Source organism: Odocoileus virginianus, chromosome 22, assembly GCF_023699985.2.
Source record: "Odocoileus virginianus isolate 20LAN1187 ecotype Illinois chromosome 22, Ovbor_1.2, whole genome shotgun sequence".
Taxonomy (NCBI): Eukaryota; Metazoa; Chordata; class Mammalia; order Artiodactyla; family Cervidae; genus Odocoileus; species Odocoileus virginianus.
In genome coordinates, this window is record NC_069695.1 from 12,390,668 (window position 1) to 12,407,507 (window position 16,840).

Genomic DNA, 16,840 nt, shown 5'->3' on the forward strand with positions numbered 1-16,840 from the left:
TTACCCTGGTTAGTGGCCATTATCTTCAAACCCTGCTTTTCCCTAAACTGTCAATATCCAGTTGGCCAATAACACATGTGAATTGTTTTCTGCAGTGACTAAAGGAACGCTCTTCATATTAGCGGTAACTTCTGTCTTCGGTTTTTTAAGCTGGACTGGCCTCGCTCTCCCTCTCCTCCGTTGTTGCTTCCTTGAACTGGATTCTAGCAATACCTGCATTTTTTTTTTCTTTTTCTGTAACTCCTAAACCGTTTCCTGTCTCTCAGACATACTGAGCTTTCTGCCTGCTGTTCATTTTCTCTCTCTCTCTCGTCACACTTCTGCTGTGTTGTCGCTTTTGTGATACGTCTCCCTTCCAGAGGTTGAATTATGAATTAATAAGCCTGTTCTGGGCGCTCGGATAAGACTGTCACATGGTACTGAGGCTCATGCGGCTGGCTCCACCAGAGCATGCTTTGTGACACACAGTAGGAACTCAGCAGAGTTTAAACGTGGCCAAATATGCTTTTTGCTGCCTGTTAGTTGCAAATGTCTGCTTTGGTTTGCGAACATCTACATGTGTTTGGTGAAGTTTTATGTGTCTGCTTTATTTTGTCAGGTTGTAGTTTTATATGCTATAGTATTTTTCAATTATAATATTTAGTATACTATAATATATAGCATTTTTATGTATGCTTATTTATGTGCATTTTTACAGCATCTCCCACTCTAGACAGCTTAATGGTGCTATCTACTGTCCAGTTCTCATTGTTCTTTACTTAACTCACAGTGGGAAAACTTTAAAGGAAGTCACATAATCTAATTTTTGACTCCTTTCAGATTTTTAGCATCTAAATCACAGTTGGGCTATCAAGGATGTCAGGGCAGTGTTGCTATGTGGAATTCCAGAGGCGTCCCCATAAAAGAGTTACCATGGCCAAGTGAATTTGTGAAATTTGGGACCCTTGGGACAGTCTCCTGAATTAGGTTGGGGACCTGTTAATTGTTTTTTCCTTTTCAGGGGGGTGAATATGATAATGATTATTGATAATTAGGTTGTGACCATTCTAGCAAACTATACCAAGGCCTCAGTATCTTTAGCTGGAAGTTCATTGCTGAGAATGACCTTTTGAGAATTCAGAGTCCTTTCTGAGAGTTATACTTAATTATTTTTTGAACAGTAAACGTATTCCCCTTGTACAACAGCCTTGCCACCACTGCCCCAGTTAAGTCTGATTGGATGTCATTTGGGCTCTCGGTTTTTGTTCTTAGTAACTCCCTCCGCCCGGCACACCTGTCCCTGCCCCCAGCACGCACCTCGATGTGTCTGTGGAGACCCACCTCCAGGTTGTGGCAGACACATGGAGCCTTGCTAACTTTGTCGGCCAGCTGCCGCCTCCCTTCTGAACCTTACAGGATGAGCTGGCATAGTGAAGGTCTGACAAGTTTTTTAGTTAAATCCTTTTAACTTTGCTTATTTGGAACTTCTTAGTGTATTTGTTTAGGTGCTTTTTAATTTTTCTGAGTTGTGACTTACATGTGATAAATGCCCAAACCTTAAATTTTCAGTTCTATGAGTTTTGGTAATTGTGTACTCACATGTAATTATTTCTCAAAGTAAGATAGAAAACAATTTTATCACCCCAGAAAGGTACTTGTGCCTCTGGCCAGGCATTCCTCTGTGTGTTCCTCCCTTTTCCTGAGACAGTTATTTTGACTTTTGTCACTACATTAGTTTCCCCACTTGTTAGAAGTCATAAGTGGAATCAGTATATATTTTGTATATTTTGTTCTTAAATAATAACTTTATTATTTTTTTCCCAGCATGAGAGTTTTGAGATTCATCTGTGTTGTGAAGTGTATAAGTAGTTCACTCATTTTTGTCCCTGAGCAGTATTCCATTGTGCGAATATACGGCAGTTTATTTTTTTTTTATTCCAGTTTTCTTGATATTTGGACCATTTCCAGTTTGGGGCATTGTGAATATGGCTGCTGTGAACATTTCTTGTACAAGTCTCTTTTTGTGAACCTAAGTTTTCATTTTTCTTGAATATAGGTCTAGGAGTGAAATTATTTTGATATAGGATAGATGTATGTTGAACTTTTTAGGAGCTTGCCAGTCTTCCAAAGGCCCAGAACCATTTTACACTCACATCAATAGGGTGTGAGCGTTCTGGTTGCTACACATGTCAGGCTGAGTAATGGTCCCCAAAGACACCCAGGTTCTAATCCCCAGAACCAGTGAATATTACATAATATGGCAAAAGGAACTTGCCAGGTGTAGTTCAGGATCTTGAGATGTGGAGGTTTTTGTGAAATATCTGAATGAGCCCTAAATGTAATCACAAGTGTCCTTACAGGAGGGTAAAGGATGTTTGATTACAGAAAGAGAAGGCAGTATGACAGTGGAAGCAGAGACTGAAGTGATGTGCTTCGAATATGGAGGAACGGGGCAAAGCCAAGGGATACAGGAGGCCAACACGCTGAGCAGGGAAGGAAGCAAAGTCTCCTCTTAGACTCTTCGGAAGGAACCAATCCTGATGATACTTTGACTTCCTTTAATTTATTGAAACTCATTTTGGTAAATCTGTATTGTTTTAAGGCACTGAGTTTGTGATAATTTGCTACAGCAGCAATAGCAAACTAATACATTCTACGTCTTCACCAGCATTTGGTGGTGTCAAAATATTTTTAAACCATTTTAGATGTGAAATGCATTGTGGGTTTAACTTGCATTTTTCTGAAGGTGGTTGATATTCAGTTCAGTTCAGTCGCTCAGTTGTGTCCGACTCTTTGCGACCCCATGAACCATAGCATGCCAGACCTCCCTGTCCATCACCAACTCCCGGAGTCCACCCAAACCCATGTCCATTGAGTCGGTGATGCCATCCAAGCATCTCATCCTATGTCATCCCCTTCTGCTCCTGCCCTCAGTCTTTCCCAACATCAGGGTTTTTTCCAGTGAGTCAGCTCTTTGCATCAGGTGGCCAAAGCATTGGAGTTTCAGCTTCAAAATCAGTCCTACCAATGAACACCCAGGACTGATCTTTAGGATGGACTGGTTGGATTAAAGATCTCCTAATGTGCTTATTGCACTCCTGTATCCTCTTCATGAAATACCAATTTGCCAATTTTTTTAAAAAACAGAGTTCACGTTTTTCTTTGACTTGCAGTTCTTTACATATTCTGAATAGTAGTCCTTTGCCATATATACTTATAACATTTTTTCTCTAATCTGTGGCTTACTCATTTTTTTAAAGGTGTCTTTAGGTAAGCAAGCATTGTAAGTTTTGATGAGGTTTGTGTTACTTACAGTTCTTATTATGGTTAGTGCTCTTTATATCTTAAGGACATAAAAGTATTTTTTGTTTCCCTCTAGAGATAAGATTTTCCTTTCCCATTGAGGATGGTATAAGATAGTGATTGAGGCTTACTATTTTCCATGTTGTTGAAAAAATGTTGAAAATAGATTAACTTGGTGCCTTGGTAACCTTGATAGCAAGGGCTTCCCTGATAGCTCAGTTGGTAAAGAATCCGCCTGCAATTCAGGAGACCCGGGTTCGATTCCTAGATGTGGAAGAACTGCTGGAGAAGGGGTTGACTACCCACTCCAGTATTGGGCTTCCCTTGTGGCTCAGCTGGTGAAGAATCTGCCTGCAATGCTGAAGACCTGGGTTCAATCCCTGAGTTGGGAAGATCCCCTGGAGAAGGGAAAAGTTACCCACTGCAGTATTCTGGCCTGGAGAATTACACAGACTGTACAGTCCATGGGGTTGCAAAGAGTCAGACACGACTGAGCGGCTTTCACTTCACTTGGGTCACAAATGAGTTGACTATATGTGTGTGTCTATTTCTGAACTCTTGTATTTCACTCTCTTTATTTTTCTTATGCGTACTCTATGATCTTGATTATGAAGTCTTGAAATAAGTTGGTATAAGTCCTCCAAAATCATCCTTTTTTCAGGATTGGTTTTACTGTTCTAGATCTCCTGTTTCCATGGGAATTTTAGCATCAGCATATCAATTTCTTTAAAAAAAAGATCCTGCTGAAATTTCAACAGGGCTTGCATTTATATGTCAAACTGGGAAGAATAAACATTTACATAATATTGAGTCTTCCAGTCTGTAAACATGGTCTCTATTCATTTCAGTCTTCTTTCATTTACCTTAGTAATATTTTGCATTTCTTAGCATAAAGGCCCTGAGTATATTTATTTAGATTGACCTATAGGTTTTTTGTTGTTGCAGTTATGTGTTGTATTTAAATTTCCTTTTCTGTTTGTTCTTGTATGTAGAGATATAGTTAGTTTTATATGTTGACCTTCTATCTTAAAACCTTATTGGTTCACTTACTAATTGAGTGTTTTTATAGATTTTTATGCAGTTTCCAATAGAGACAGTCATATCACCAGAGAATATACTTCTTTCTTTCTAGTCTTTGTGTGTTTTACTTCTTTCTTGCCTTATTGCAGTGGCTGGAACACCCAGTGCATTATTGAATAGAAATGGTGACAGTGGGCATCCTTGTCTTATCCTCAGTCATAATGGAAAGGGACTTAATGTTTGATCATTAGATATGTTGCCAGCTGTAGTTTTTCAGTTATCCTTTCTTCCTTGTCTCTGTTTCTAATTCTCTTAAGAGTTTTTAATCGTGAATAGATATTAAATTGTTTCTGTGGTAGCTCAGCGGTAAAGAACCGGCCTGCCAGTGCAGCAGATTCAAGTTTGATCCCTGAATCAGGAAAATTGCTGAGAAGGAAATGGCAACCCACTCCAGTATTCTCTCCTGGGAAATCCCATGGATAGAGGAGCCTGGTGGGCTATAATCCATGGGTTCAGAAAAGAGTCACGCATGACTTAGTGAGTAAACAACAATAGATGTTAAATTAACATTTTCATATGCTTTTCTTTTCCTGCATCAGTTAAGAGAGTCATATGGATTTTTCTTGTATACTGTAAATGAAGTGCTTGTTTTGTTTTGTTTTTTTTTTTTTTTTTTTTTTTTTTTTTTTTTTCCATTTATTTTTATTAGTTGGAGGCTAATTACTTTACAGCATTGCAGTGGTTTTTGTCATACATTGAATTAGCCATGGATTTACATGTATTCCCCATCCCGGTCCCTGTTTTGTTTTTTTTTAAACTGGCAAACCAGTTTTGCTCCTTGGGTAAACCTCACTTGGTGATGATGTATTACATTTTCTATATATGGTACTGGGAATGATTTGCTAATATTTTGTTAAGGATTTTTCCTTCTAGTAGTGGCAGACCTTTGCTTTGTATTAGTGCAGAATTTAGCCAAAGGCAATTGCTTGCTTCTGGCCCATTTTCAGATTATTGTCCATCACTAAGTCCTGTCTGGCTTTTGTGACCCTGTAGACTGCAGCATGCTAGGCTTCCAGAGTTTGCTTAAACTTTAAAGTTTGCTTAAATTCATTGAGTAGTGATGTTGTCTAGCCATCTCATCCTCTGCCACCCCCTTCTCCTGCCCTCAGTCTTTGCCAGCATCAGGGTCTTTTCCAGTGAGTCTATTCTTCACATCATGTGGTCAGAGTATTGGAGCTTTAACTTCAGCATTAGTCCTTTCAGTGAATATTCAGTGTTGATTTCCTTTAGGAATGACTGGTTTGATCTCCTTGGAGTCCAAAGGACTCTCAAGAGTCTTCTGCAGCACCACAATTCAAAAGCATCAATTCTTTTGCTGCTCAGCCTTCTTTATGGTTCAGTTCTCACATCCATACATGACTGCTGGATAGCTTTGACTATCCAGACCTTTGTCAGCAAAGTGATGTCTCTGCTATTTAATATGCTGTCTAGGTTTGTCATAGCTTTCCTTCCAAGAAGACCAAACTTGTCTTTTAATTTTATGGCTACAGTCACCATCTCTAGTGATTTTGGAGCAAAGAAAATAAAATGTGCCACTGTTTCCCCCTTTTCCCCATTTATTCTCCATGAAGTGATGGGACCGGATCTCATGATCTTAGTTTTCTGAATGTTGAGTTTTAAGCCAGCTTTTCCACTCTCCTCTTTCACCTTCATCAAGAGGCTCTTTAGTTCCTCTTCACTTTATGCCATTAGAGTGGTATCACCTACATATCTGAGGTTGTTGGTATTTCTCCCAGCAATCTAGATTCCAGCTTGTGATTCTTCCAGCCCAGCATTTCACATAATGTACTCTGTATAGAACGTAAATAAACAGGGTGACAATAGACAGCCTTGTCAAACTCCTTTTCGAATTTTGACCAGTCTGTTCCTTGTCCAGTTCTAACCATTGCTTCTTGACATGTATTTAGGTTTCTCAGGAGACAGGTAAGGTGGTCTGGTATTCCCATCTCTTTAAGAATTTTCCACAGTTTGTTGTGATCCACACAATCAAAGGCTTTAGTGTCAATGAAGCAGAAGTAGATGTTTTCCTGAAATTTCCTTGATTTCACTATGTTCTAGTGTATGTTGGCAATTTGCTCTCTGGCTTCTCAGCCTTTTCTAAATTCAGCTTGTACATCTCGAAGTTCTCGGTTCACATACTGTTGAAGCCTAGCTTTGAAGGATTTTGAGCATAACCTTGCTAGCATGTGAAATGAGCACAATTGTACGGTAGTTTGAACATTGTTTGGCGTTGCCCTTCTTTGGGATTGGAATGAAAACTGACCGTTTCCAGTCCTGTGACCACTGCTGAGTTTTCTACATTTGCTGACATGAGTGCAGCACTCTAACAGCATCGTCTTTTAAGATTTTAAATAGCTCAGCTGGAATTCCATCACTTCTACTAGCTTTGTTTGTAGTAATGCTTCCTAATGCCCATTGATTTTACCCTCCAGGATGTTTGGCTCTAGGTGAGTGACCACAGCATCATTCAGGTATGAGCGGCATCAGATCCCTTATGGTTATACAGTGGAGGTGACAAATAGGTACAAGGAATTAGATCTGGTAAACAGTGACTGAAGAACTACAGTGTTACGGAGGTTTGTAACACTGTACAGGACGTGGTGACCAGAGCCATTCCAAAGGAAAAGAACTGCAAGAAGGCAAAGTGGTTGTCTGAAGTTGTTGTTTGGTCGCTCAGTTGTGTCTGATTTAACAACCCCATGGACTGCAGCACACCTGGCTTCCCTGTTCTCACCATCTCCCAGAGCTTGCTCAGACTCGTGTTCATTGAGTCGGTGATGCCATCCAACCATCTTATCCTCTTTCATCCCCTTCTCCTCCTACCTTCAGTCTTTACTAGCATCAGGGTCTTTTCTAATGAGTAGACTCTTCGCATCAGCTGGCCCAAAGTATTGGAGCTTCAACTTCAGCATCAGTCCTTCAGTGAATATTCAGGGTTGATTTCCTTTAGGATTGACTGGTTCGATCTCCTTGCAGTCCAAGTAACTCTCAGGAGTCTTCTCCAACACCATAGTTTAAAAGCATCAAGTCTTTGGTGTTCAGCAGCCTTTGTGGTCCTAGTCTCACATCCATACACGACTACTGGAAAAACCACAACTTTGACTATCTGGACCTTTGTCGGCAAAGTGATGTCTCTGCTTTTTAATATGCTGTCTAGGTTTTTCATGGCTTTTCTTCCAAGGAGCAAGTGTCTTCATTTCATGGCTGCAGTCACCATCTGCAGTGATTTTGGAGCCCAAGAAAGTGAAGTCTGTCACTATTTCCATTGTTTTCCCATCTATTTGCCATGAAGTAATGTCTGAGGAGGCTTTCTAAATAGCTTAGGAAAGAAGAGAAGCAAAAGGCAAGGGAGAAAGGGAAAGATATACCAACTGAATGTAGAGTTCAGAGAATAGTAAGGAGAGATAAGAAAGCTTTAGTGAACAGTGTGAAGAAATACAGGAAAGCAATAGAAAGGGAAGCACTAGAAATCTCTTAAAGAAAATTGGAGATATCAAGGGAACATTTCATGCAAGAATGGGCGTGATAAAGGATAGAAATGTTAAGAACCTAGCAGAAGCAGAAGAGGTGGCAAGGATACACAGAAAAACTATATTAAAAAAGTCTTAATGACCTGGATAACTGTGATGATGTGGTCACTCACCTAGAGCCAGGCACGCTGAGTGTGAAGTCAAGTAGGTCTTAGGAAGCGTTTTCAGATAGCTTTTCTTCGTACTCATTCCTCAGCATCAGGGCACGTTTGCTGCTGGGGGCAGCGCTATTTCCTGCCTTCCTCTAGGAGTGGACCGACGTGATGTTACACATGAACGGCTTGTCACGTGGCAGGTGCACAAGTCAGTTTTGCTCCCGCCACCCTCCCAGATCGGGCTCTGCTCCTCTCTCTGAGGCAGGGGAATCTTCCTTTGGGCCTGGGATGTGGGAGGCTTTCTGCATCTCCTCTCCTCGCTGAAGGTTTTGTTTCATGTGAGATGCCACTTAATGGGGAGGAGCTCTCCATTATCTTTACTTTTATCTTTAATATTCAGTGGGTTGAAATATTCAGCAGATTGACTGTTAGCTGTTTCCTTTGCATCTGTGGGTTGATGTCTGATACCATTTTTGCAATGTTCTTGGCCATTATCTCTTCTTATGCTTTTTCTGCCCCATTCATTTCCTGGGATCCCAGTTATACTCCCCTTAAACCCAAGTTCACATTTGATGTTGGATGTTCTGGGATTTCTTTCCACACTTTTTTTTTCTCTTTGTGTTTAAATCTGAGCACTTTAATTTGGCCTGTCTTCAGATTCACTGCTTATTTCTGTCTGTTTCTAAATCCATCTAAAGAGATCTTTAATTTCTGATATTGTATTTTTCATTTCTCACATTTCCCTGTGATTTTTTTTTTATAGCTTCAGTGTTTGTGATGAAAATCTCTGTTTTGTTATTCATGCTGTCTTTCCCATCAGTGTTCATCACAGTTAAAAGTATGTCTGATAATCTCCAAATCTAGGCCCTCTGATCTGATTATATTAATACTGTCCTCTTTGGACTATGGTTTGCTACTCTCTCTGTCTTGTAGTTTTTGATTGAATGCTGAATGTTTCTGTAAAATCAATGCAATGGCCCATCATTTCTTGTGAGGCTAAGTGATAAGATGTGTGTGTGGTTGACCTAGTTCTCAGCTTGTTTGCAACTTCAGCTTGATTAGCTCAAGTGTTTTGAGAGTAGGCTTAAGACTTCACATTCTACAAGATTTGTTGTCTTATTGTAATTTTAGTTCTCTCCCTATGCTTTGTATCTGAGCCATCAGCTTTCTGAACTGTGGGTGATTTCTCTGCTTTTCTCTGGGTTCTTGTGATTCTGGAGTGCTACCCCAGGCTCCTGTATCTTCCAGTGCTTTCTGTCAGCAATCCTTTCCTACCCTAGCCTTGGTAGTTCAATTTACAGAGTATCTCCGTAGAAGTTCTTGTCTCAGCTGTCCTGTCCCACATCAGCTTAGGCAGCTCAATGTCTGGAGTCTCTTGGATTAATTTCTCTTACCTCTCCTCTGCAGGGCATTTGAGGAAGACCTTTAGCTTCTTGGGTTATCTCAGCTTTCAAGCCTTGTCCTCTACCCTTTGGCACATTTTGGCCAACACTTGGCGCAGGTCTGTGGGATTGAGTGGTTGAGTAGTGCAGACTTGTTCTGTGGAATCCTTGGAATTCTAATATATCTTGTCAGCTTATGTGTTGCTGTTAAAATGTATTAAAATTTAGGTTGATTTCTCCTTATTCTCCCTGTGGTGGGATTATTCCTCCATAGCCACTCTGCCAGGAAAGAGACCATCTGTGGGTTCCTTTTTCTATCAAGACTCAACACTTTTTGTAATTTAGTTCCACTCAGGTTACTTTGAATCTTAAACTTCCTGATGGGTTCAGAAAAACCATGATTTTATATCTTTTCTGTCTTGTATTGATTGTTAGGGTGAAAGTGATGATCTGTTGTGATCTTTTACATCCTGATTAGAAGTGGAACTCCTTTATGGATTACTTTCTGATATATAATCTAGCAAATACGTGATCAAGTTTGTTATTTCACTTTGCTGCAGTTGGATTTTCTACTGAATTTCTCAGAGCTAGATTTTGAAATATTTTCCATTCTTCTCAAATCTGAACTCTCCAGTTCTGTCCTCAAGTGGCAAATTATCTTCTCTCTTACTTTGAGATTAAAGCCATTGACATTAAATTGTAATTGAGGGGCTTGTGGAGAGAGTGGGAAGAATTTGCGGTAGCTGCTGAGGAAACTGGGCAGATGAGAAACTGACATAGTTCTAGCTGTAGGGAAGAGAGTTGTCCAGAAAGGAGCACATGGTTGTGTAATAGTTCACTGCTAATCTCATCAGGTAGAAAACTACAGTTGGGAGATAGTTATTTTTAAAGTTGGAGGAAAGCAAGTGACTGTGGTGTAAATCCTGATTTTCCTGTAGAAAAGTCGATAAGTATATCTAAACTTGATGGTTTCAAGGGCTATCATTACTGAGGTATAAATAGCAAGAATAAATTTAAAAGACTTTAAGGAATTTGTACCTTGGTGTAAGAAGAGGAGCTGTATTTGACTTTATTTCCTGTACATGTTGTTACTTAGATAAAAATGAACATTTTTAAAAAATAAGCTTAATTAATAGTCTTCTTAGGGGATGGTAAAAGTGAACCAAGTCTTTTCTTCACAGACTCTTTTTACTTTTATTTCTTCCTTCTTGTTTACTTCACACTTGATACCTTTTCCTTGGTTACAACTTTAGATTTTCCATTATGATACTTAGCTATGAAAGTTGAAAACTTTGGGGTTGTTGGGCTTGTAAATTAAAAAGTATCTTTTGTTAACGTGTTTTGAGAATAGATTGAAATGCCAAAAAGTGAGGAAAACTTTCTTTTGGTGAAAATACTTTATTGATACTATTAAAAATTAAAAATAAAGTAGTATGGGTAATGAGAAACTTGTCCGGTGTTGATAAAGATAAGAGATTTTACTTGCAAAAGTATTATATTTATCCACTTATAAAGTTATCTTGTTTTTAGAAGAATTTGTTTTTTTCACAGTTCATTTAAATTGGTAAAGATATTTTCAAGGGTGAAAAAGATAACTCTGAACGTCTTTTGTGAAAGTAATAATTTGAATTTGTTTCATCTTGTAATTGGCTTTTGGTACTGTGCTAAAACTAGTGGTTGATCGTAAAGTTAGGCTCTAAACTATTCTTTCGGTGTCTCTTCTAGGTTAGATTAAGGAGGATATTTTCTTAGAGTGGACCACCGCTTTCAGTAAGACCATGTCGTCCATCCTGCCGTTCACTCCACCAGTTGTGAAGAGACTGTTGGGATGGAAGAAGTCAGCTGGTGGATCTGGAGGAGCGGGTGGAGGAGAGCAGAATGGACAGGAAGAAAAGTGGTGTGAGAAAGCAGTTAAAAGTTTGGTGAAGAAGCTGAAGAAAACAGGACGATTAGATGAGCTTGAGAAAGCCATCACCACTCAGAATTGTAATACTAAATGTGTTACCATACCAAGGTAAGTGTTGTTAGATAAGAAATTTGAGGGCCTTACTGTTGAAAGTTGCTTAAAGGAATCTAAGGGAACGTTACTGAAGTTTTGTTACTTTCAAGTCACCCATCAGTAGTGATTATTAAAATAAGATAGCTGTTCTTAAACCTGTCACATTAATTTTGTTTGACTCATTAAGACTTATTTTAGAAATCATTTTCTTGAATAGTGAGAAGGTTAATCAAGCCAAATAAAATACTTAGATTGTATTTTTATCTCCACTGTCTTCATTTACCTTCATTGCCTAAATGCTCCATTGTATGCTTTTATAATTTCTGTGATCAAATTTGAATAAAGAGTCAAAGATTTTCTATCACTAGCACAGTAGTGACTGACTGTTTTCTCCTCCTTTGGTCAAAACTTCAGTAAGGAGTTAACAGAAGCAGCTCACATTGTGATGAATTTTGTAGTTTTTGTTTGAGTTACAGTATTACTTTTAACAAAGAACCGTATGTAAGACAGCTTCCTGTGTGTCATAGTTGGTCAGAACCTGTCTTGAAGATCTGCCTCTTGTATTAGGATGTGTTACCTAAGAGGTTGAAGTTTTATTAGTATAAGTTTAATCATTTTCAGACTAGTACCACTTTCAGAAATAGTGTTTTTTAAAATAAAGTAGCAAGTGGTTTTAATTTGTACTGCTATAATTGTGCACATTATAGAGTTTGAGGGAGTGTCAGTTTATTGCATTTTGTAAAATGATTGTTTGCAGTGTCATACACATAGGCTAGCCATATGGCATGTGAAACCATTCTACTTGACATGTTTCTAATGAGTTTTGGGAAATACACTGTGGATGCTTGTTGATAATAGAGCCTAGTAACACCAGCCTATCTACTTGCAAATACTAACAGAATGTTTCCTGCCTTGTTTGGTAGATTAATTATCCATTTCTTTTACCTTGCTTGTTTCATGTATTTCTTAAGTAAGAGTCGCTTTTCCTGGTTCAATCTTTCATTTTAGAAATGTTTATAGATGCCTGACATTTCAGTTCAGTGAACAGTTGTTAATATCAACATATAGTCTTTGCCGTTGAGTTGCTTACTTCCTAGTAAGGGAGGTAAACTTGAAAAAAGAAGAAAGATAGTTTTATAACATACAGTAGGCATTCTGAAAGATGTATGCTCAGGGAGTAGTGTCCAAAGTGGGAAGCCTTCTCTATTCTGCAGCTTGTGAAAATTTTCCTCCTGAAGAAAGATTGGTGGCCGAGTTGGATGGATGTCAAGGAGGAATTTAGGAGAAGCTTGATTCACCCAGAGTGGCGCAGTAGTATGGACAGTGTGGCGGTGGGGAGGCCCGGTGACTGGGGTCCTGGGAGTGTAGGGGAGGAGACGGGAGATGGCGGGCCTCAGAGGCTGCCTGGAGTTGAGGAAGCACTGCATCCCGTGCTGGGGGTTCACACTGAACCTGAGCGTGAGTGGGTGATGGGGGAAACATCAGAGAGTCTTAGGTAAAGAAGTGAGGAAAAGGGCCGTGAGACTGTCAAGAGCGGAGGTGGAGACTGGTTAGTATGTTTCCTCCTCATCCAAGGGAGCGGTGCGGTCCAGGAAGACATGGGGCCATGGTTTGGCACAGCTCCATTTAAGGCCCTGCTGCCAGTGCGGTGATGTGTTGGCGGAGCGAAGCTGCGAGGAGGGTCGTGCAGTCCTGTCTCTTAAGGAGATTCAGTAGGTAGCAGCCTCTTGATTAAAATGTATAGACTTTATATTTAAACTATGGAAGTCCCCTCAGTCAGATTTCTTTTCCTCCTTGTCCATTTTTCATTTTACACTCTGGTTTCAGAGGGTTTTTTTTTTTTTTTTTAACATTCTAGGACTTTTTCTTCATTTAAAGATTTTTTCCCCCAACACTTTCACCTGATTAATGAAAGTGAAGTGTTGCTTGTCCACTATCTTGTTTTTCACTCTTTAATAAAAGTTCCTTGAAGCTTAGAAACTTGCTTATCTAATTTGGTGCGTTTTTTTTTTTTTTAATACCGCAAGAAATGTAGGTTTAATATTGGCTGTTGTCTATCAAAAAATTTAAGTTTCTTGTACTGTTTGGAACCATATATTTTTTGAAGTTTGCTTTCTTGTTCATAGTTGAAAATTGTATCAGATTATTAGTCATTTCTTAACTACTAAATATCCTTAAACATTTGGTCAACTTGTCATGGTGTCAGCTGTAAAACAGGGAAAGTGGGTGCAGAAAGGGCCCGTTGTGGAGGAATCCAAACCTCAGCTTAAGCAAAATTATATAAGATGTAATGCAAAATGGATTTACTGTATGTCTGTTAGCTTAAAATTGCAAGTGAGTTGTTAATAAAATACCATTAGGTGTTGATGTCTTGATGTTTTCATCATGTATTGATGAACATGAAGCATAAATTGCTTAAATTTTTAAAATGGCAAATATTCTTAAATGGTCAGTGTCTCATTGACTCTCAACAGTTTCTTTCCCTCCACCTCCATCTGCTAATGTTAGAGTGGGACTAAATTGTGGGTAGAAACATAGGCCTGACTTTATATCCCTCCCACCCCCCTCATATAATTAGCTCTGCCTTCATCACTTTGTCTCTGAAGAAAGGATAGCTGTGGCTGCACATGTGTCACTGCTTCCTTCCTTTTACTCATGACACAAAGTAATTCATGAGTAGAACTTAACCTACTAAGCTGCAGTGAGCTGAATAGTATAAATAAAGTTTCATGAAGCTTTTCCATCTCAAGACAACTCAGTCAGAAATCAGAACGGCAACTGATGTTTAACAAATCAGTCAAAAGAAGAAAAATGGGCTTTCAGTGCATGTTATCTACAGAAAAACAAAATCAAAACAGCAGTGGAGATGGAGAGCTTGTAAAGTTAAAAACGAGGCTGTGAGGTCTGAATGCTAATTTGATAATGTTTGTTTTACACAAATAAGCGAGAATGCAGAATTTTTTTCGTAAATATAAATTATAAGGACTTTCCTCAGGTGTTACTTTGTGTTTGACTATCTATGACATTTTGATGGTTCATCCTAAAGAAACAGGAATATGGTCAAAGATTTCTGGTGTTCATTTCAGCGATGTTTTTAATAGCAAAGAATTAGATAAATTCAATCATAACCCATAGTTTCCTTGACTATAAAGGAAACTTCCATAACTCATTTTATACCAGGGATGAACGGTAAAGTAAAATTGAATAGCAAAAGTAAAGTTTATACCAATTTTACTCGTAAAAATAGATGCAAAAATTATAAATAAAACTTAAATTATAAAAGCAAAACCACCAAATCATGAGTAGGTAAGGTTTACTGCAGGAATGCTAGTATGATTCATGGGAGGTTAGTTAATAGGAGACACTGCATATTCATATTTATGAAAGCTCTGATCTTAGTGGATCTAGAAAGAGCTTTTTATAAAATCCAGTGCTCATATTAACAAATTAGGAATAGGAATTTTCTCAAGTTGATAAAACATAAAAGTGTTAATGCTTAATCTTGAAACTTTAGAAGAAATAATGCCACGTTGTTAATAGTGATTACTTATGGATTACCTAAAAAGAGAAATGTCCTATAATTTTTCCCTAGTATTTATCTATGAAAGTATGTTTTACTTTTGTAGTCAGCACAATTAATTAAATGTTTAAAAAGAACTTTTTTGGCAATACTTAGACTATTCTATATTTTTTAAAACCCTTTAAGTCAACTTTCCTGTTACAGGGAAACAATATTTTCCGCTTTCTTAACATTCTGATACATGTGTTTACATTTTTTCCTTTAAAAAGTTTGTTACTTAAAAAGATAAAAGTAGTATGTGTTGTACATGATTCCAAATTCGAACACACATTATCCAGTGGGAAAACTCCTCTCTCCCCTCCTGTCATCACCCATCTCCTCACCCAGTTGTATTACTAGTGTCTTACATATCCTTCTAGGATACTGAGTATCTTATTAATGCTGTCACTGACATTTGGATTTTGTTTTCCATCTTCCAAATTTTTAAACATCAGAGTAATTGAAGTAAACTTTATGCAGATTGTCAGCTTTTATTTTTAGTTTCATATTCCTACTCTTGCTTCTCTGGATAACCCAGGAAGAATTAAAGAAAAGTCTTTAAAAACCAAACTGTAGTATCCTTCAGTTCTTAAATTAGTGTTTTTTATTTCAGAAGAAAATGAGAATGATTCTTTCTCCCTCATACGTCGATGTATGTGTGTGTATGAGATAATATATATGGAGTACTATGACAGAAAGAACTCTAAATTTGAAGTTTGATGACTTGTAAGCTTCTTCAGTACTGATGCATGTGAATCCTAAGGCATGTAACTATTTTTGACTATTTCTTCATCTGTGAAAGGGGTCAGTACTATCTTGAGTTCTTTCACAGTACTCTGCTGGGGTCTTCTGAAATACTATAACTGTTGGTTTATTTGCTGAAGCACTATAGTCATGAATATGATTTATTTGAAATGTTCTCAGGTATGCCATGTCTTCATTTTCCTTCCAGATTTTCTAAGAAAACTCATATTAAATTATAATTGTCTATCTTTGCTTAGTAAACGCTTCTGCCAGATAACTATCATGATTTCGTATAACTATTATTTATAAAATCAATTAGTCAAAACAGTGAAACAGTATATAAATGCAAACTAGAACTTTGAGACTATCAGCCTCAGCATCCAACTTGTCATTTTCTGTCTGTGTGATCTGTGTATAAGTTGTGAAAGCACTTCTGATGAACACTTCATTAGGCTCCTGTGAAACACAGTTTGAAAGACACATTGCTAAGACCCTTAACCTTTATCTGATGCCTACATTTACATTTTGATTTTTTCTGAGGTAGCGCATGCTGTAGGATCCTGGTATTCAAAGTCCTTTTGTGTATATAATACATTCTTCCATGGGGCATTTTTATCATTTACCTTATCAGAGTAAACATACCTGCCCTAGAACCTAGGTTCCTTTATAAAGTTACAGAATTATTACCCAGATTTACTATTATCTATTTTAAATTTTTACACTTATTACAGTAAACATCATCCCCACTTTTCTTGTCCAATTCACATAATGTATTTGCTTTGAAGAATTCACTTAACAGCCTAGAATCAGCCTAGTTAAAATAATAAACATTTTAAAATTTGTAGCCATGTTTATAGATGCTACAAGTGATGCTTTCCCCAAAGAGTCATTAACTTTTTCTTATGTCAGGTAGACAGGCTGATCACTTTAATCTCAGTGGCTGATCTGGGCTGAGGCTTGGTTGCCATTTTAATTTGTTTTAGTCTGCACTGGCACATACCTTTTATTTATTTATTTCTGTTGTTAGATAGAAAAGTATCTTCATTTATTTAACTTTTTATTTCATGTTGGAATATAGCTGATTAACAGTGATAGTTTCAGGTGGACAGCAAAGACACTCAGCCATATATGACACGTTCCTTTTCTGCAAATAAGATGCCCCTGGGATT

At 38.0% G+C, this 16,840-nt stretch overlaps 1 protein-coding gene across 4 annotated transcripts in view; it reads left to right on the top strand.

Moving 5' to 3' along the window:
- Window positions 1-16,840, top strand: part of SMAD2 (SMAD family member 2) — an 82,223-nt gene that overhangs the window by 19,812 nt on the left and 45,571 nt on the right. For all 4 annotated transcript variants that reach the window (XM_020898533.2, XM_070452596.1, XM_070452598.1 and 1 more), the window contains exon 2: window positions 11,095-11,383. In XM_020898533.2, coding sequence (XP_020754192.1) covers window positions 11,148-11,383 — 236 coding nt within the window. In that variant the 5' untranslated portion in view covers window positions 11,095-11,147. The remainder of the gene's footprint in view (window positions 1-11,094; window positions 11,384-16,840) is intronic.